The sequence below is a fragment of the Felis catus genome, chromosome D4, assembly GCF_018350175.1.
Source record: "Felis catus isolate Fca126 chromosome D4, F.catus_Fca126_mat1.0, whole genome shotgun sequence".
Taxonomy (NCBI): domain Eukaryota; kingdom Metazoa; phylum Chordata; class Mammalia; order Carnivora; family Felidae; genus Felis; species Felis catus.
In genome coordinates, this window is record NC_058380.1 from 86,985,589 (window position 1) to 87,006,119 (window position 20,531).

At 51.0% G+C, this 20,531-nt stretch overlaps 1 protein-coding gene across 10 annotated transcripts in view; it reads left to right on the top strand.

Annotated features, from left to right (window-relative positions):
• SPTAN1 (spectrin alpha, non-erythrocytic 1) overlaps positions 1-20,531 on the top strand; it is a 61,885-nt gene that overhangs the window by 16,727 nt on the left and 24,627 nt on the right. For 6 of the 10 annotated variants that reach the window (XM_019816634.3, XM_019816632.2, XM_019816637.3 and 3 more), the window contains exons 4-28: positions 92-232; positions 590-736; positions 2,168-2,301; positions 2,457-2,601; positions 2,679-2,833; positions 3,484-3,619; positions 4,440-4,541; positions 5,401-5,538; positions 5,982-6,092; positions 7,019-7,096; positions 7,211-7,366; positions 7,601-7,805; positions 8,501-8,682; positions 9,022-9,265; positions 9,459-9,581; positions 10,137-10,354; positions 11,188-11,280; positions 11,641-11,775; positions 12,838-12,986; positions 14,047-14,106; positions 15,209-15,407; positions 17,342-17,446; positions 17,868-17,891; positions 18,432-18,467; positions 20,380-20,427. In XM_019816634.3, coding sequence (XP_019672193.2) covers positions 92-232; positions 590-736; positions 2,168-2,301; positions 2,457-2,601; positions 2,679-2,833; positions 3,484-3,619; positions 4,440-4,541; positions 5,401-5,538; positions 5,982-6,092; positions 7,019-7,096; positions 7,211-7,366; positions 7,601-7,805; positions 8,501-8,682; positions 9,022-9,265; positions 9,459-9,581; positions 10,137-10,354; positions 11,188-11,280; positions 11,641-11,775; positions 12,838-12,986; positions 14,047-14,106; positions 15,209-15,407; positions 17,342-17,446; positions 17,868-17,891; positions 18,432-18,467; positions 20,380-20,427 — 3,264 coding nt within the window. The remainder of the gene's footprint in view (positions 1-91; positions 233-589; positions 737-2,167; positions 2,302-2,456; positions 2,602-2,678; positions 2,834-3,483; positions 3,620-4,439; positions 4,542-5,400; positions 5,539-5,981; positions 6,093-7,018; positions 7,097-7,210; positions 7,367-7,600; positions 7,806-8,500; positions 8,683-9,021; positions 9,266-9,458; positions 9,582-10,136; positions 10,355-11,187; positions 11,281-11,640; positions 11,776-12,837; positions 12,987-14,046; positions 14,107-15,208; positions 15,408-17,341; positions 17,447-17,867; positions 17,892-18,431; positions 18,468-20,379; positions 20,428-20,531) is intronic. The other 4 variants (XM_019816636.2, XM_019816640.3, XM_019816641.3 and 1 more) reach the window with 2 other exon arrangements.

Here is a 20,531-nt window from a genome sequence, read left to right on the forward strand (position 1 = left end):
TGTGAGGTTTCTGACCTGCGGGAAGTCTGTGGAGGAGCCAGATCCCATAGGGATGGTTGTGATCTCCGGGGCTGATTTTTCTCACCCACAGACCCGTTTGATGGAGCTGCACCGCCAGTGGGAACTTCTCTTGGAGAAGATGCGGGAGAAGGGGGTGAAACTGCTGCAGGCGCAGAAGCTGGTGCAGTATTTGCGGGAGTGCGAGGACGTGATGGACTGGATCAATGACAAGGTACGTTTCCAGGAGGAAGGTTTGCTGAGTCAGCCTTAGCAAGAGCACGGGAGGAGTGTCTGTGTGCCCAGCTGAGGGCCGGAGCGAGCAGCGGAAGACGCTTGGTGGTGGGGTTGCCGCAGCCCCGGCTGCTCTCCGCAGCGCGCGCCCTTCTGTAACTCTGAACCCGGAGGCTCAGCCTGACGTGCCCTGAGCTCAACCTTTTAACTGGGAGAGGAGCTCAGATCACAAAGGACACGGAAAACTGCATCCACGAAAGCTAACGCCGCCCAGCCCGGTGGGCCTCGCTCGTGATAAGTGGGAGCCATGGTTACCGAGTGTCAGTTGGTGACTCTGGCTCTGTTGGTTCCCGGGCAGGAAGCAATCGTGACTTCTGAGGAGCTGGGCCAGGACCTGGAGCACGTGGAGGTTTTACAGAAGAAATTTGAAGAGTTTCAAACAGATATGGCTGCCCATGAAGAAAGAGTTAATGAAGTGAACCAGTTCGCTGCCAAACTCATTCAGGTAGGTGGCAGAGCACCACGTGCTTCTTCCCCCATCATGATACTAATTGTCCGGTGTTCCCAGAAGAAAGTTTCGGTGATCAGTTCCCTGAGTCCTGTGTGAGCACGGTGTGGAAAGCGTGTCTCAGAGTTTTGTTCAGATAAGGCAGCAATTCTGCTTACTCCTGAGTTAGAAGCTGCTTTCTAACTTGTGGCCATGGGCAGGAGGGGCCGAGTTCGTTTGATCTGTGTCCTCCACCCACTTTCGGGTAGGGCTCAGCGATGCTTTGACGGGGCTGCTGAAGCTGGGCGTCCAGGGCTGTCAGGTGAGGGTGTGGCGGTGAATGCTTCTCAGAGTTGGCAGGCGTCCACTGACGCCTGACCGCTCTCTTCCTTTCCTTTGGATTTTGATGTGAAGTCCCAGGGCTCTCTTGGGAGCCTGGGGAACCTTGTAACGAATAGGCTCTCCACTGGTGGCTCTGAGCCATCGAGAGGGGACAGTGCAGCCTTTCCCCATTGCCTACGTGTGCATTCCCGTCAGCTGCTTCTTTATCCCCGGCTTCTGCTACAGGCGCCAGAGTGCACACATAGTATTTGTGACTTTATGTGTATATATCCTTCTGTCTTACGTTGCTGCGTTATGACCAATAGAAGCGGAAATCTCTCCTTAGCAATCTCTCCAGGGGCTTCAAGTAGTAGGAACTGGATTTTCTGCTTTCAGGGAGATTTGATTTGCAGGGTATAAATCTTAAATTTATGGATCTGCTTCAGGGCTGGTACTTGTTGCCTTTCTGGCCAGTGACAAAAGAAGAGCCAGCACTCCTCAGAAACACCTCATCCTTCCCCAGCGAGAGATGTACTCTGCCCTACCCCCTGCCCCAGAATCTTGGGGCCTCCCAGGGTCGTGCTGACCAGAGCAGTCAGGCCAAGCCTAAGATCTCACAGATGGATCCCAGAACCCTGAAATGCTTCATTTATTACTTCACGTTTTTGTCAAGACAGAAACCAAAATGTAGTTCATGGGGAAGGGTACTTTTAAAGAAATAGCTCCAGTCTGAAGTCAGGAACACACCCTGGTGACCGTGTGTACGGACAGGAATGCTCGGTAGGCTCCCGAGCGTCCGAGGTGACAGATTTTCCAGCACCAGGTGCATCGGACGTAGGTGCATCGATGAAGCTACCATAAAGTTGCGGTTAAGGTGTGTGTTAACATGAAGGTTTTTGGTGCTGATGCCCGCAACCGCTTTATGGACTGTCCGCACTACTCGGAGGGACAGAGAATGGCTCTCCCCTTTTTATACAAGGAGAAACGGAAGCTCATTTTGAACAAATTTCACTCCATTTCACACACAAAGCCAGTGTTTCTTCAGAAAGATGAAGGTTTGCTGAAGCAGACACTTGTCAGGAGCCCGGGGCTCAGGACCCAGGCCGGCCTGTGTTCTCCCTCGTGTAGGAGCAGCACCCTGAGGAGGAGACCATCAAGACCAAGCAGGATGAAGTGAACGCGGCCTGGCAGCGGCTGAAGGGACTGGCCCTTCAGCGACAGGGGAAGCTCTTTGGGGCGGCTGAGGTCCAGCGCTTTAACAGGTACCGAGCCATAGAGGGCTGCTGGGCATGGGTGTATACCTGGGGGGCCTGGTGGATATGTGGCATGTGCCACATAGATGCTGGAGCTGCCTGGGCGGCACTCCCAGCCCTAGACCATCGCCGTAAGCGGCTGCGCCGGTGCCTCCATTCCATAGGGATGTGGACGAGACCATCAGCTGGATTAAGGAGAAGGAGCAGTTAATGGCCTCTGACGATTTTGGCCGAGACCTGGCAAGCGTTCAGGCTCTGCTGCGGAAGCACGAGGGTTTGGAGAGAGACCTTGCTGCTTTGGAGGACAAGGTAGGTTTTGAAAGTAGCCGGTCCCACAGAGAAGTTAGCAAGGGGCACGAGCGCTGTCTGATGGAGGGTGTTTCCAGGTCAAAGCCCTGTGTGCCGAGGCCGACCGCCTGCAGCAGTCCCACCCTCTGAGCGCCGCGCAGATTCAAGTGAAGCGAGAGGAGCTCATTGCCAACTGGGAGCAGATCCGGACCCTGGCAGCCGAGAGACACGCCCGCCTCAATGACTCCTACAGGTAGGAAGAACTCCCTGGGGCTCAGCGACCCACGCCTTTGGACCCCTCTTAGAGAAGAGGGCAGGCGGGGTTAGGGGTCGCTTCTACCCACTGAGAGAGGGCTGCTGTACACCTGCCAGTTCCTGTGCAAAGAAAGTGCCAGTGACTTTCCTACCTGTGTTACATTTGGAGACTGGCAACTCTGTAGTGTGTGTGCGCACGCACGCACACGTAGTGTTTATGACTTTATGAATATCCTTCTGGCTTCTATCGCTGTGTTATGACCAATAGAAGTGGGAATCTCTCCTTAGTGACTGGAGCACCAGGGAAATATACCACTAAAATTGAGTAAATCAAGCACTGGGGAGTGAAAGAATGCTAATTACTAACCAGAGCTCAAACTTGGGAATGCCAAGGAGGTTGGAAATAAGGGACCAGATTGGGGAATTACAATGATGGACAGAACCCAAATTTCAAAGGATTGCTTTCAGCCTTCTCTCACTTTCCTTTATAGTCTAGATGGAAGAATCTTCTGTATCCCAGGATTAGGGTTTTCATGGTTTGTTAGGCCTCTGAGGACGTAGACTTCGAAGCTTTAGGAAGGCATTTTCCATCCTGGGCTCTCCACTGGGAATGTGGCACATCTAATGGCTCTTCTTGGATTTCCCTAGGCTTCAACGCTTCCTTGCTGACTTCCGCGACCTCACCAGCTGGGTGACTGAGATGAAAGCCCTCATCAATGCAGATGAGCTCGCCAATGATGTGGCCGGGGCTGAAGCCCTGCTCGACAGGCATCAGGAGCACAAGGTAGCATCTCCGACATCTTTCAGAAGGAAAGACATTTTAGCTTGTAATGCATCGGTTGATCACTCTCATTTGCAGTCAGAGTGGCTGAAACTTTGTTCACAGCTGGCTCCCTCCATAGGATTATTGTTGATTTTGCCTTTGGAGCCTGGCTCTGCCGGCTTCTCATACCTGGTGAAGAGGGTTAAATGTTGGGAAATTAATTAAATGTCTGTGAAAATGAAGGGCTGTGCCCTGGCAAGATAGAGTGCTGTAGTTTGCACAATAGTCATGTACCATCTTAAACACTGTCTTCATTTAAATGCTGAATTTCATATTTGGTGTAAGTTTCTTACTCTGGTTTTTTTCCCCAAAGTATATTCCACAGAAAACTAGTTTTATGAGATTTTGATAGGCTTTACCTTAAAGAGAAAGGTTTCTGGAGCGCCTGAGAGGCTCAGTCGGTTAAGTGTCTGACTCTTGGTTTCGGCTCAGGTCATGATCTTGAGGTTTGTGAGACTGAGGGTTTTGAGAAATCCGCCCATCCGGCACCGTGAGGGCAGAGAGACAGTGGAACAGAAGACAGGGCTCGGACCCTTAATCGTGTGGGAACATGGCAGGCTTGGACAGAGGTGGCAGGAAAAGCCAGTGGCAAAGAGGCTTCTCAGTAAACGGTGCCCTCGTGGTTGGTAACCCCGACCGGTGTCAGGGAACCTGGCCTCATCATTGACCCTGCTCCTTGTTGGAGATGGGATGTTCTGATTTGTAACGATTGTGTAAAATTCGACCACTCTGTTTTCTTTTATCAGTTGCCAGGCATAAATTATGCCTTTTTTCCCTTTAGGGTGAAATCGATGCTCACGAGGACAGCTTTAAATCCGCAGATGAGTCTGGACAGGCCCTGCTCACTGCTGGGCATTATGCCTCGGATGAAGTGCGGGAGAAGGTAAGAGAGGAGAGGTTCTTTGAGAGTCTCTGAAAGCTGGTATCCACCCATGAGCATCCAGGCTGCATTCACCATGGTGTGCGAGAAAGCCGACGTAGAACTCGTGCCAGGAAGTTCAAGGGCAGTTTCTTAAGAGACCAAAGAAGAAGACCTATTTGTAGTATCGTGATTGATTAGAGAAAGAAAGTTCCATTTTTTTGGGATGCTTATGGTACATTTTCTACCTGAAGGGGACCTGGCAGGGAGTTGAGGCAATAAGAAAGAGATGGATTTCAAATTATACATATAAGCGTATATAATTTCAAAGTTTCACAACATCTGAGTGTAAAGATACCTGAGGAACATTAAGATGATGATGCTGTTTTAATACTGCGTAGACTAAAAAGAGTCTTTGAAATCAAAGACACTTTATTGTCAACTTTGGAGCTTAAAAATTAGCTCTAGGGCATTCCTGAATTTACCAGTTTTATGGGAAGACGCACCGAGTTGGCATTTCTCAGCTGAGAGTCCTTCCTCCATTTTTACTGCCTGCCTTTGGATAGATGCCCTTTCTCTTCTACCTAACATTTACCTACCATTTTGATCTTAAGTCACCTGTGATAACGTGGCAGTAAATTAATTCTAGATCAGCTCGCTTGCCTTCTATGTAGCCTAAACCGCTCAGGATTTGTGTGGTTTCCCGTGAGCCGGCTGCCACAAGTGAATGCAATTCGTCCCCTTTTGCAAACCAGAGGAGAGGCCGGAAGATTAGCACGAGGCTTAGAAATTCCAGGGCAGCCTTTCTGTTGGCCTGGTGGGGGAGGGGGCCACGGCAGGACCCACCCTCCCTCACGGCTTCTGTGTCTCCTCCTCCCTGCAGCTGGGCGTCCTGGCGGAGGAGCGGGCTGCCCTGCTGGAGCTGTGGGAGCTGCGCCGGCAGCAATACGAGCAGTGCATGGACCTGCAGCTCTTCTACCGCGACACGGAGCAGGTGGACAACTGGATGAGCAAGCAGGAGGTACCGCGTCGTCTCCGTCCGCCGCGCTGCCTGGGGGGGGCTGACTTGTGCCCATGTTGCCGTTGTGAGTCGGGTGACGAGGCCGTGACGAAGAGCGCCCAGCGGCTGTGCCGGCCTTGCTCCCGCTGGGGTTGGCTGACCCTCGGGACCGGCCCCAGGTTTGGACAGGAGTCTGCTGCTGTGGAATTGTCTTTTGCCGAAGAGGACTTTTTTTTTTTTTTTTTTTTTTTGGGTCTGGGACTTAGCACTCACACTATTGGTGAATTTATGTTAAGTGAATCTAAAAGGATGTCAGGCTTTCTGGAAGAGAGCTGAGAAGTTTTATGGCTATAGCATCTCCTTCCTTCCTTTTTGTATTTTGGCCAGCATATCCTTTGCTTTCCGGCCTTAGTTGATGAAAGGGCTAGGGTGTCACCCTGAGTGCTTTTGTTCTCTTTCACAAGGCCTTCCTGTTGAACGAAGACCTGGGAGACTCCTTGGATAGTGTGGAAGCGCTCCTCAAGAAGCACGAGGACTTCGAGAAGTCCCTCAGCGCCCAGGAGGAAAAGATTACAGTAAGACTCTCTCTTCTTGTTCCTTCTGGTGGTCCTCAGAGTCAGCCCGGCATCCGTTCTCCTCAAGGGTTTCTGCGCAGATGCAGCGGAGAATCTGTGTGAGAGGCGCTCCTGTAGGGGCTTCAGATCTCACGGTGGCGGCTCACGGTCCGGTGGGAGGCCTGCCTCCGCTCATGGGATGGGATCTTTCCTTGATGCGAAAACCTCCACATTGAGATTTACCTTTCACTAAAAGTACTTGGAGGTCAGGGCGCCTGGCTGGCTCAGTCGGGGCGCGTGTGACTCTTGATCTCAGGGTTGTGAACTCGAGCCCCACGTTGGGTGTCGAGACTACTTAAAAATAAAAGCTTGTGGGGCGCCTGGGTGGCGCAGTCGGTTAAGCGTCCGACTTCAGCCAGGTCACGATCTCGCGGTCGGTGAGTTCGAGCCCCGCGTCGGGCTCTGGGCTGATGGCTCAGAGCCTGGAGCCTGTTTCCGATTCTGTGTCTCCCTCTCTCTCTGCCCCTCCCCTGTTCACGCTCTGTCTCTCTCTGTCCCAAAAATAAATAAATGTTGAAAATAAAATAAAATAAAATAAAAGCTTGAGAAAAATAAATAAAAGTGGTTGGAGCTCACGTAAGAGGTATTTTTCCCCTTGCAAACAGGCTGCTAACCCGTTCTGACCCCCCGTCCAGTCACATCAGATGTGTCATGATATCAGCTGCAGTGAACATCCTGAAAGGACCTAGCATAACATTGTCGTATCTGACTAATAATGTCAGCCAGAAACTCAGAAGTTGAGGGGTAGATGTTGTCACAGCAAACCTTAGACCTGTGTTTCGGTTTAGAGCATTTTGTGACCTGTACGGTAGTTACTTTGCTCCTGCGGCCAAGCTGTGTGCTCGCGTGCTTTTGCTGGTGAAGAGCCCTTTACTCTTCCCTTCCAGGCACTGGATGAATTCGCAACCAAGCTGATTCAGAACAACCACTACGCAATGGAGGACGTGGCCACCCGCCGAGATGCGGTACGTTCCGTTCTCCCCGCACCGTCCCCACTCTCCTGTCCGTGTAACCTCTGGAGCTGGAAGAAGTCTCTGGAGAGCAGGAACGGGAGAGTCATGAGGCCCCTTGTCTTCCAGCTGCTGAGCCGCCGCAATGCCCTGCACGAGAGAGCCATGTGTCGCCGGGCCCAGCTGGCAGACTCCTTCCACTTGCAGCAGTTTTTCCGCGACTCCGATGAGCTCAAGAGCTGGGTCAACGAGAAGATGAAAACCGCCACAGATGAAGCTTATAAAGTAATGTTCTGCCAGCATTGCGCTGTAGCATTTGGCTAGGAAGCTAAATGCAGCTCTCAAAGATAAATTGAAGCTAAAGAAAGAAATCAGGAGCTCTGAAAATCACACTATTTAACATAAGCTTATCGTTCTCTGCACCCTGCCCCCTGCCAGGAAAGAGAAGCAGGAAGGTAATACAGAGTAGTTTGACGTACTCGGGTTCCAGGTAGAACCCCCTTCTTCCTTTTTTGGCAGGACCCATCCAACCTACAAGGAAAAGTACAGAAGCACCAGGCTTTTGAGGCTGAGCTCTCTGCCAACCAGAGCCGCATTGACGCCCTGGAGAAAGCGGGGCAAAAGCTGATTGATGTCAACCACTATGCCAAGGATGAAGTAGCAGCTCGTATGAATGAGGTCATCAGTTTGTGGAAGAAATTGCTGGAAGCCACTGAACTGAAAGGTCAGAGAAGGAGCCTCCCCGGATAGTGTGAGGGCCGCTGGGGAGTTAGGTGTCCCTTCCTGGTGAAGTGTTGTAGGGACACAAACCACATAGGTCGGGTGAGCTGGGCAGCCTCGGGCCTGCGCGCTCCTCTCCCGTGTAGCAGTTCCTTGCTTACGATCCTGATGCTTTGCTAATGTGATAAATGTGGTTGACGTGCTGGGTAGTGGGGGAGCCTGAGTGAGAGGGAGTGATGTGGTCACCTGCCCTTAACTGGTCCTTGTCGCCAAACATCAGCGTTCGGCTGAGAGCCAAGGGCTTTTAATAATTCTTGAACGCTCTTCTCTCATGGGGGTTAGGATGCTTTTTAAAGGACTTCTGGGGGTACCTGGGTGGCTCAGTCAGTTACGTGTTTCGGCTTAGGTCGTGATCTCATGGATCTTGGGATTCTCCCTCCCCCTCCCCTCTCTCTGTGCACTTCTCCAGTGTACACCCAAGCCAAGTGCATTCTTCTCTCTCTCTCATAATAAATATTTAAAATATACAAATAAAATAAAGGACTTCCAAGTCTGCGTTTTGTTTTTACCTTTGTGGTGGGGGTGAAGCAGTGACTGGAACCCTGACCCTTAGCTCCTCACTTAGTACCGTTGTCAATGAGCAGCACTGGCGGGGGACAGTATTAACAGGTGGACAATCATGCCTGCTCCTTTGACTAGGGATAAAGCTTCGCGAGGCCAACCAGCAGCAACAGTTCAACCGCAACGTCGAAGATATTGAGCTGTGGCTGTATGAGGTGGAAGGTCACCTGGCTTCGGACGATTATGGCAAAGACCTTACCAACGTCCAGAACCTCCAGAAGAAGCATGCCCTGCTGGAGGCTGACGTGGCTGCTCACCAGGTAGTGGGACCCGGGGGCTGCTGCCTGGGCCGCTGGTGGTGGTGAAGGTGGAGAAACGGCAGGCGATTTCTAGGCCCTACTGTTTTTCTGAGGGATAAAAGGTGTTGATTTTCTTAGGTGACCCTGTGTATTCCTTCTTGTTCTCAAATCAAACTCCTCCCTCAGAGTTTCCTGGGAGCCCAAGATGAGGGAAAGAGAAGGCAGAAAGATTACTCTCCAGGCTGGGAAGACACCTGTGTTGGTTTTTCTTCATATGTGACCGAGTCACAGTTGAAGTTAAGAGTCAGACCGGAGCATGCCGGTGCAAGCTTTCACGACTCTGTCCCTTCCTGTTTCCAGGATCGAATCGATGGCATCACCATTCAGGCCCGCCAATTCCAGGATGCTGGCCATTTTGATGCTGAAAACATCAAAAAGAAGCAGGAAGCCCTCGTGGCTCGCTATGAGGCACTCAAAGAACCCATGATTGCCCGAAAGCAGAAGCTGGCGGATTCTCTGCGTTTGCAGCAACTGTTCCGTGACGTTGAGGATGAGGAGACGTGGATTCGGGAGAAAGAACCCATTGCCGCGTCCACCAACAGAGGTCAGTCTGTCTCCCTGAGGTGAGATTCAAGTTTGAGAAAGGGCCCTACCCTCATAGCGTAAAGGAGGTGCATATCAGAGCAAGGAGGGTCAAGTTTAAGGTAAACTTGGAACCCCAGTGGAATCTTAAAGAGCGACAGGGCTGACTTTTCTCTCGATGGCTTGGATGACCAGGGAGCGGTCTCTGCTTTCAGGCAAAGATTTGATTGGAGTCCAAAATCTGCTGAAGAAACACCAAGCCCTCCAAGCAGAAATTGCTGGGCATGAACCCCGCATCAAGGCAGTGACTCAGAAGGGGAACGCCATGGTGGAAGAAGGTAAGCGGTTATCCCCCAGGGAGTGGCTTTGCTTTTGGTCTTTGTTTGCTCCTCGGTTAAGTGCGTGGACTTGAGTCAGACTGGGCTTGTGGGGTTGAGGACCATCCCTGGTCTCTCACTATATGACCTTGACTAGACCCTGCCCTCTCGATCCGAATGTCTTACCTGTGAGATGCGGGTAATAGTTGCGAGGAGCGAGTGAGATCATGTGGGACGGAGTGTGGAACAGCCTGGCACGTGTCTCAGTGACTGAGGACTGGGGGGGCTACTGTTGTTAGTTAGGTCTTTACAGTCATATCACTGGTGCCAGCTTGGGATACCTGCTTCGTAGGGTCCAGATAAGAGATCTGGGTGGCTGGAGGCTTGAGGATGCAAAAGTTGGACAAATTACTTAGAAGGCTGGGACCCAACCCTCTCCTAAAACTGGGGGTTACGAATGGGCCTGGCTTGCCACAGTGATGTAGCGGAGGTGCCGTGGACACCCGGAGGACCTTTTTCTCCGGCGTCATGTCGGCCTCCTTTGCGTGGTCTTCCTTTCCCCTGCCTGCCTTCCAGGCCATTTTGCTGCGGAAGATGTGAAAGCCAAGCTCAGCGAACTGAATCAGAAGTGGGAGTCACTCAAGTCCAAGGCCTCCCAGCGGCGGCAGGACCTGGAAGACTCTCTGCAGGCCCAGCAGTACTTTGCCGATGCCAACGAGGCCGAGTCCTGGATGCGGGAGAAGGAGCCCATCGTGGGCAGCACCGACTACGGGAAGGATGAGGACTCAGCCGAGGTGACCGTGTGTGGGGAGTCTGCCGGGGCTCGGGCTGGGGCCCGTGGGGAAGGTGACCAGTGTGTGGAAGGTGCAGCGTCTGCATCGTTGGCTCTTTAGTGTGCTTTAAAGTATTTTGTACTTTCCACTATGGAAACTTGACAAAGGAGAGAGGAGACCTCCCGTCCCTACCTTCCACCGAGAACGTTTTGCCATTCTTGTTTGTCTGGCTCTCCACACGCATGTACACACGTACATACACAGGCGTATCTTTTTGCCAGCAGTGGGTGTTTTTGAGCGAAACTCTTAGATTTTATCCATAGAGGTCTAGGTGCGGCCCCTGCACCTACCTCTTTTCTTGCCAGTCTTCACAAAACCCAGAAGAGTCGAATGGTGACATGTGCTATGCAGGATTCCCCCAGAAGATGGGGGTGGGGACAGCTGAAGAGTTTTGGAAGGGGTGGTGGTGGTGGATGATGCTAAAGCACTACGTGTAGCGAGGGAGGGGAGCGTCCTCAAGGAAGGCAGGCTTCGGTTTGTTGGTAGTGTTTGTTTCTTAAGGTGGGTGGGGGAGCCACCAAGTGCACCATACCGTGCTTTATCGACCTTGTATTTTTCCAGGACCGCATGGTCATGCAGGGGCAGGGAGAAAAGATAATACTACAAGTCCCAATTTATATTTTCTCCATATATGATGTTTATTAGAAATGGGGAGGGAAAGTGTGGAGCAGGAGGTGATCAAATCCCCGTGTAAATGAACCAGCTATCCGGGGAGGATGGTAGGTCGGTGAGGCAGCAAGGACGGGGCGCCCTGGTTCCTTGTGCGTGGTCACAGTGTGTGATTTTGGTTTCAGGCTCTACTGAAGAAACACGAAGCTCTGATGTCGGATCTCAGTGCCTACGGCAGCAGCATTCAGGCTCTGCGGGACCAGGCTCAGTCATGCCGGGTGAGCCGGGCTTTCGTGTCAGCAGTTAGCGGTTGCCTGGGGTGGTGGGGAGTGGAGAGGCACGCAGGAAATTGAAGGGCCTGGGCACCTCCGGCAGATGTGCCAGTCGTAGGTCACATTCTTGTGACCTCACTGCTAAGTCCCGTGACACAAAGATGCGTAAACAGTTTAAAATGAGTAAAGATTTCCAACAGCTTAAGTTCTGGGGTCGGTCAGATTTTACTGACAGCTTCAGAGAAGAGCTCTCAAATATGCATGTGGTAAATTTGGTACGGCCATTGAGGTTGGAGTCTGTTGTGGACTCAGGTGACACGCCACAGACAGCCTTTAACCGTGTGTGCCCTTCCTTTGGATTTTTAGCAACAAGTGGCCCCCATGGATGATGAGACCGGGAAGGAGCTGGTCTTGGCTCTCTACGACTATCAGGAGAAGAGCCCTCGGGAGGTCACCATGAAGAAAGGGGATATTCTCACCTTACTCAACAGCACCAACAAGGCAAGGCATTGAAAGTGGTTGTGCGTTTCCTTCCATGAGCACTACCGGTTTTGCTCAGCTGCATGTCTGTGAGTCGTCGTGTCTAAAATACGGCTGGGTTAGAATTCGAGGAGACCAGAGCCTCCCAGTCGGTCTCCCCCTTGATACCGCTTCACCCCGTGTGTGATCCCGAGGGTTAATCTGTCCATCTTCCTGAATGCCCGAAAGCAGCTGTCTCGAGAATGGCTTGGCTTCAAGATTGAACACCTTGAGGTGAAATTCCCTCTCTTTAGAGCCAGATCTTTTCAGGACCTTTTAAGAACTGTCGGTTCTTAATCTAGACTCTGTGGCTACAGCAGATAGTTGAAGAGCACTGTGGCATTACCCCATAGGCTCTGTCTGCTCAAATGTTTCGATGTTTCCTGGTTCATCAGCCTTCTTCCCTTGACCTGTGCTGGTTTGACAGTGGCTTTGAAGTGCAGTGCCTGGTGCTCCATGTATCATCTGATAATTCCCACAAGGTCTTAGTTAAGGCTAGAGAAATGTCCACAGCCATTGTTAAGGACCCTTACTCCTGCACCCCCAGTTTACCCTAATCGTGAGAGTTTGAGAAAAACCAAAAAAAACCCGGTGATTTGTATTTTTCTGCAGACTCTAAACCGACCTTCTGGTCTGACTCTGCTTTACCCAACAGCATTATCCAGGGGAACTTGCTATGACGGTGGACATTTTGTGTGTGTGCTGGCTCTGCGGTAGCTGTTGGTGCAAGTGGTTATTACTCTAACTTATTTAAGTGGACGTAGTCACGTGTGGCTAGTGGCTGCAGCGTCAGTGCCGTTCTGGCGTGTCTAACAGGAGGGTGTCCTTTCTGTTGGGTGTCACTGCGGCTTCCCTGGGGACCCACTCCATGCTCGGCAGGTCACAAAGGACCGGCAGGTCCGTCCTTGTGCGGAGTGACTTTGCCGCGGTCGCGGGATCCTCTTCACACGCTTAGAGCCGTCGTGTTCACGTGCGCGCACACAGGCTTCCTTGGCTCCTCCCTTTCTCGGGAGTTTGCTTTCAGTTCTCCGTCTGTTTCCTTAGGACTGGTGGAAGGTGGAGGTGAACGACCGCCAGGGCTTCGTGCCGGCTGCGTACGTGAAGAAGCTGGACCCCGCGCAGTCAGCCTCCCGCGAGAACCTGCTGGAGGAGCAGGGCAGCATAGCCGTGCGCCAGGAGCAGATTGACCACCAGTAAGGGCCACGCTGGCGACCGCAGAGGTCCCGGGGTCACTTGGGGCTTAGTTCACGCCCCACACAGGCCGAGCTTTAGGTGGCGTCTGGAGGCTCTGGAGCGGCCATTCTGGTGCCCGCGTGTACCCGGGACACCTTCTGCCCATTGTCCCCAAGTCACTTTTAACCTCCAGTGTCCTATTTGGACCTCAGACCATTGACCGATACCTTTATTTTCCTTTGTTTTGTTTCTTTCCTGGCTTTTGTAAGAGTCTTTTCCTAAACAGCTTTTTCTAAACATTACTCTCTTAACCTTTGTCCTCCAGTTGGGGATATGCTCTGGATTGGTTTTTAGAGGTTCCGCACCCCGACAACTCTGCGCCTTTTAAAAGGCTGTTGAGAGAGCGGCTCTCTCTCGTGCTTTGTGCTTGGAGGTGGAGGTTATCTTTTATAAAATGTCCCGTCCTGTCTTCTAGCTAAGCCCCCATACTGACCTGTGTCCCTCCCGTACGGCATGTCTTGCTCAGCTGATGACCTTAAGGTTTCGGACACTTGAAAAATATCCAGAAGCTATGTCTCGCTAGAGTTTAGGACAACAGAATTTTGGGGACCCTGGCGATCCCTGAAAAGATCAGTTATTTGTCTACTTCCAGACCTTTTCTGTTACTATGGAGACAAGAGAGCAGTTTGGGCCTGGATCATAACTGTGGGAGCAAAGCAGCAGGCCCCATACGTGACTGGAGGAGCCTATGAAGCTCTCAGTCCAGGTCTTTCTCATGCTAGTCCTGTGTCCCCCTGGCCTTGCTCTGTGACATGACCGGTGTTGCCAGGACAGGAAAGTTGTCTGCCTTAAACACAGCAGGTTTTTCAGGAAAATGAAGGTGAACTAACCCCTCTAATTTACTTTGCCGGCTTTTTCTTTACTGATGTCCTTCGTGGCCTGGCTTGCTTCTGAGAGCTTTTGACGGACGCCTCAGTTGCCCCTACTTGAAGCATCCTGGCACGAGTCGGAGCTGCCGCTGTCCTTTCCCGTGGATTAATCCCACTAACTCGTGCATGCTTTTGCTGTGCCCCCGTGCAGGACGCGCCTAACTAAGGAGGCCGGCAGTGTGTCTCTGCGTATGAAGCAGGTGCAGGAACTGTGAGTAGGCGGGCGGCCTTGCCGAGCGCCCGTGCCCGTTCTCCCTCTGCCGCTTCTTTCCAAGGCACTCGTTCATCCAGAAAGACGAGGTGGGGGGGACTGTGAGGCCTTGCAGCAGCTGCGCTCCTAGGAAAGAGGTTTTGGTGCCGCTGTGCCCCGTCGGTGGCCGCTTGCCTCCCCGGGTCCCTTCTGTGTGCAGCTGTGTGCTCAGAGTGGTGTCGGTTCTCCCCCCTGATGGCTTGGGTGGTGGAGCGGCCGCTATCGGCAGCGAGCCCAAAGGCCGGTGCCGGAGTGTTCCCTACTAGGAACGAAATGCCTCCCTTTAAAGTGCTCTGATTCTCGGTAGCTCGTCGCTTTTTTCTTTCACTTTGAGAAGCTTAGATTTGATGGTGATGGTAGCTTTTCTTTAAGCTTTACCTCAGTCTTACTAAGTTTGTCATTTGCACGTCTCCGAAGGTAGTGAGCAGTTCAGCCCTTTGTGTTTTAGCTCGCAAGAGTTCGAGCATTCTTTGATTCTTAAGAAGTCTTCCACCTGTCGACGTGGTACAGATACTCTGTACTCGACCTAATTTTCCTTCTGAAGTTGGCAAAACTTTCCAAGAAATAGAGATACCGCTTTAGAAATTGCCTGCTGTTCGGAGAGGCTGACGTCCCGCGTGAGGCTGTTTTAAAGTTCGGTGTGCCTTCGCCCGCCGCCAGGGGCTGCTCAGAGAGTCAGAGCGGAGCGGGAGCCCTGCATACGCTGTGCTCAGCACACTCATCTCGTCTCTCAGCTCTGCTCGCATGACCCCTGTGTTACCGTGCTAGACACTGGCTCCCAGTCATTTGTGGTCGTGACGTTGGCCCCGGGATGAGTGTGCCGGGCTGTCCGAGCCACCCAGGTGTGAACAGCGTGGCGCTCATCCCTGAGGCTGTGGTGTGGGGCCCCGGGGGCTTCATCCTCATCCGCGTTCTGCTGCCTTGTCCCCTGGGCACCGTCATTACCAACTCATGGCCTCGGACCCTCATCTCGGAGACACCCGGTGACTTGCCCTCAGGTTAGTCTCCACGGGAAGCTGACTGCCTGCCTTGCCCCCTCTTGTCACCCTGTCCGATGACCCAGGTACCGCTCTCTGCTGGAGCTGGGTGAGAAGCGCAAGGGCATGCTGGAGAAGAGCTGTAAGCGGTTCATGCTGTTCCGCGAGGCGAACGAGCTGCAGCAGTGGATCAACGAGAAGGAGGCGGCTCTGACCAGCGAGGAGGTGGGCGCCGACTTGGAGCAGGTCGAGGTGCTGCAGAAGAAGTTTGACGACTTCCAGAAGGTACGGGAGGTCTTGCAGCTGAGCTGAAAAATCGGAGACTCGGTTCTCTGCGTCTGTGACTGTAGTTTCCTGGAACCGGCGTGGCACAGGTTGTGCCCTGCCAGCTGTGTGTAGCCCTCTGTAAAAACTTGAAACTGTTTCAGTCTAGTTTCAAGGGAACACGTGCGGTTTTCTCTACGTTTTCTAAGAATGTTTTGGGACGTAAAATACCAAAACGTGTAGAAGTGTTTTTTTTTTTTATTTCTTTTTTTAACATTTATTTATTATTGAGAGACAGAGAGACACAGAGCATGAGCAGGGGAGGGGCAGAGAGAGGGGGAGACGCAGAATCTGAAGCAGGCTCCAGGCTCCGAGCTGTCAGCACAGAGCCCGACACGGGGCTCGAACCCACAAACTGTGAGATCATGACCTGAGCCGAAGCCGGACGCTCAACCGACTGAGCCACCCAGGCGCCCTCTAGAAAAATTTTTTTAATTGGCATAAAATTCAGACAGCATACAGTTGACCGTTTTGAAGTGTGCAGTTCCGAAGCATATAGCACGTCATGGTGCTAGACGACTGTTACTTTCTCTACTTCAGAAGGACACTGTCTACCCATCGGAGCGTCCTTCCCCGTGACCCCCAGCCCGTAGCAGCAAGCAGTCTGCTTTTTGTCCCTGGATTTACATGCTCTGGACGTTTCGTATAAGTGGAATGCTACGTTATATGACTTTTTGCAACTAACTGCTTTCACTGAGCGTAATGTTTTTCCAGATTCATTTTTGTATCGCGTATCAACATTCTAGGACTTTCTAGGGCTGAATAGAATTCCATCGTTGTGCATAAACTGCATTTTGTGTGTCCACTCCTCAGTGTAAGAGTTGTAGAACCAGATCATGTGGGTTGAGGGGCTTTTTCTCCCACAGGAGCTGACATCAGAATTTCATCATATTTAACTTTTTTTTTTTCTTTTTTTAACGTTTTTAAATTTTCTTGAGAGACATAGCGTGAGCAGGGGAGGGGCAGAGAGAGAGGAAGACCTAGAATCCGAAGCAGGCTCTGGGCCCTGAGCTGTCAGCACAGAGCCTGATGTGGGGCTCAAACCCATAGACAGGAGATTGTGACCTGAGCTGAAGTCAGATGCTCAACCGACTGAGCCACCCAGGCGCCCCTCATCACATTTTAAAAACACATCCCCTCGGGGCCCCTGGGTGGCTCAGTCGGCTAAGTGTCCGACTGTTGCTTTCGGCTCAGGTCATGATCTCAGGCTTCATGAAATTGAGCCGTGAGTCAGGCTCTGCACTGACAGCGCGGAGACTGCTTGGGATTCTCTTTCTCCCTCTCCCTCAGCCGGTTGCCTGCTTGCACGCATGCACACGTGCCATCTCCCAAATAAATAATTTCTAAAAAAAAAAAAACTAAAACACATTCCTCTCCTCCAAAGGAGGATAAAAGATGGGGACTCCTGGGTGGCTCAGTCAGTTAAGTATCCGACTGTTTGTTACGGCTCAGGCCACGATCTCATGATTTCATGGGTTCGAGCCCTGCATAAGGGATCATCAGCACGGACCCCGCTTGGGATTCTGTCTCTCTCTCTCTTCCTCCGTCCCTCCCCCTCTGGCATTGTCTCTGTCTCTCAAAATAAATAAATAAACTTAAAAAAAAAAAAAAAGTAAAAGAGTTCCATTCAGACAGAATAATGGTTTATGAACTACAATTAATGTAGCAAATTTGAGACCAACCGTTCCCAATGCCCTATTATTTTCTGGCTTCCTTTATAGTGACCGTCAGGATTTCTGATTTGGGTGACTGCCCAAGTAATAGAAAAACTAGCTCATAGGATACCCGTTAACCAGAAATTTGTAGGTTCGAACCATAGCTTATGAACATATTTTGCCCGCCTTCTCTTTTGAATTACTCGTGGAGTCTTAGTTATTGTGGTTTTGGCTTTAAAGGATCTGAAGGCCAATGAGTCCCGGCTGAAGGACATTAACAAGGTGGCTGAAGACCTGGAGTCGGAAGGTCTGATGGCAGAGGAGGTGCAGGCGGCACAGCAACAGGCAAGTGTCCGGGCTGGCACGGAGGCCGTGCTCCTGGCGGGAAGCAGTTTGCTTCTGGTCCCTTCCTAGCACGACCCTCGATCCGTAATGTCCCACAGCACAGAGGTGGAGCCAGGGTGTGGTTGGGTCCCCTCTGCCATCCTAAACCAATTTGTTTCCCTTCACATAGTGGGTAAAATAGCTCCTGTCTTCTCCACATGCCCATTTAATGTCGTGAAGGTTGTTTACTGTTTATGTAGCCCTTAACAGTAAAGTCACCCCTTCCAGAGGAAAAGTTTTTATATACAGACACTTGGTCTGTTAGACTCTTAAGAAGTGCCTGTGGCCTTTGTGTGTCTTTTTATAATCTTCTCCTCGCGTCCGGGTCTGACAGGTGTGTGTGCACCGTGACAGTGAAAGTTATTTCCTTCTCCCCTTGTAGGAGGTGTATGGCGCGATGCCCAGGGTGAGTCTGTGTGGAACGTGATCGTGATGGGGATGAGGTCCCGGGAAGAATATAATCCTGAGCCGCTTAAGGATTTCTGTCCCTGAACCTCAGAGATGCCTTTTGTTTATAAAACTCTGTGGGAAGGGAATAGCAGAAATCGGTTTCTGTTTCCGTTCTCTAAGAGATAAAAATGATTTTTCTGTTTAGTTTTCTAAAACTTTTTCACAACACTTGTTCAGGTTGGTTTATTAGCCTTTTTCAAAGGGAATCCTATGACCAGGACACAGAAAAGTTGGTGGATTTCTTATTAAATTTCCTCATACTCTTCATTTCTGTTCACTCCATAAACGACTAGAATTTTCCTCTCCTCTTTGTTGACTACGTTTCCCTTAAGCGGCCTTGTGGAGTGCTATGAGCCAGCAATAAGTCAGGGATCCCAGAGGGAATCCCACCCTGGCTAATCGCTCTGGGGACCCCCGCCTCAGGCAGCACAGGGTGGGGTGTGTCGTTTCCTGCTGCCCTGTACGGCTGTCTAACTCTGCTTCCTCCACTGAATAGGATGAAACGGATTCAAAGACAGCCTCCCCATGGAAGGTGAGAACCCCTTTGCAAATGATCATTTCCTAAGGTTTTCAGGAACAGAGCTACTTTCTGTGTTTCTCCGGGGGGTCTGTTTCTGAGTATTTAGGGAGTCTTTGGTCATTTTTGGACTTGTTTGGGGTGGTTTCTTTTTGATCCTCTCCTTATACTCTTTGACTCTGTCAGGTCTTAAAATGTGATCTTTGGGGCTCCTGGGTGTCTCAGTTGGTTAAGTGTTTAACTTTGGCTCAGGTCATGATCTTGTGGCTCATGATTTCAAGCCCCACATCAGGCTTTGTGCTGACAGTGCAATGCCTGGGGCCTGCTTCAGACTCTGTCTCCCTCTCCCTCTGCCCCTTCCCAGCTCATGCGCACGTGCTCACACGCACTCTCTCGCTCTCTCTCACTCTCTCTCACTCTCTCTCTCAAAAATAACATTAAAAAAAATTTTTTTTAACGTGATCCTTAACCTAGAGGAGCAAAGTGTTCCATGGAAAAGCTCAGTACAATGGCATTTATGACCCATGTTGCTGCCAGAAAAAACTTTGCAGAAGTGACCCCGTGTAGTTAGGTGTGGCCCCACCCACGGGATTGCAGTCCCCAAGGCCAGAACAGGAACAAGGACATTACCTCTGCCTAGCCACTTTCCCTGGTGGTCTACGAAATGCTTCTTGGAAGATACCAGGTGCTGCAGACAGATGTAAAAGGAGGAACAAAAAGACATACCAACCACAGTAGACATCATTCCCAACAGATGCAGGAAGGGTGCTTGACTAGGGTCTCTTGCTTCTGGCCCCCTGGCCCTGATCATTCTGCTCATTGAAGAGGCTCCATATTCCGGGCAGAATACCTTTTCCCCTTGATTCAGCTTTCTCCCCTTTTCTCACCCTTAATTATTCTTCTGTACAACATATGATCAGTGGTGATGTGACGGGGCAACACCCTTACCTGTCTAACCCTTGGCAGAGTTTCCTGGTAACAGGTATTTTTTGCAGAAGTGTATTTCGGATGGCTTTATAAACGTCAATGCCACCTCAAAAATTTAAAATTAACCAGAAAATCCTTCCATTTCTGAAAATGATTGGAGACACAAAGGCGTCTTCTGAACCCTGTACACGCCCACACTGGTTGGAAGTGTCATGTGGGTGTGTCCCAGGAACACCCAAGGAGCCTGACTAACCTGCATCTCAGTCTGGCCTGTCCTCTTCCCAACATACTTGAAGGTTACAGGCGTTGTAATGGGGGCTTTCTTTCAGACAAAAGTAAGTGGGCTCTGAGATCCCAAGGGACATCTGATTTCTACATTGATGAGAAGATAGTTAATTCACTGTTTTGTTCTGTTTAAATCTGGTAAGGCTGTTGCCCTTTGTTCAGAGGGGACACTGTTAAAAAGAACAGCAGCCCAGTAGCCAAGAAGAGATATGAAGTTCTTGGTGTATTTATTCAGTCTCATTTGCCAGCATTTGTTAAATTGGGCGTTTTCTGGACTCTTCTGTAGCATGAACAGGAAGAAGACACGAATACTTAGTCTTTGAGCTCTTTTTTCTGTCCAGCCAGCTGGTGTTTTATTTCTTTTTAAGGTTTTATTTTTAAGTAATCTCTACTCCCAACATGGGGCTCGAACTCATAGTCCTGAGTTCCAAGCTCCACTGATGGAGCCTGCCAGGCGCCCCCTCCCCCCACCCCCACCCCCAACGCCAGCCCGCTGTTTTAATGGTGGCTGTCACCACTCACTGTCTTAACCCTTCAGCAAGTGAACTTAATCACGTCGTGCTTTATGCGTTTCCACTGGCTGCTCAGAATTTTGACAGTGTCCCTTAAAGATAATTTTGGTTGATAATCGGGACCTACCGGCACTTCTCAAAATTGTCTCTTAATTGGCGGACACTTGATTAGTGTTGCTCTTCTGCTTCCCTCCCCTCCATAGTCTGCTCGCCTGATGGTTCACACCGTGGCCACCTTTAATTCCATCAAGGTAAGAGACCACGGCCAGCCCCCTCGGCTCCCGCTTCCCTTCACCGTTTTCCTTCTTCTGACTACATCTGTAGCACTTGTTACTCTCCTGGGGCCGAGTGTGTC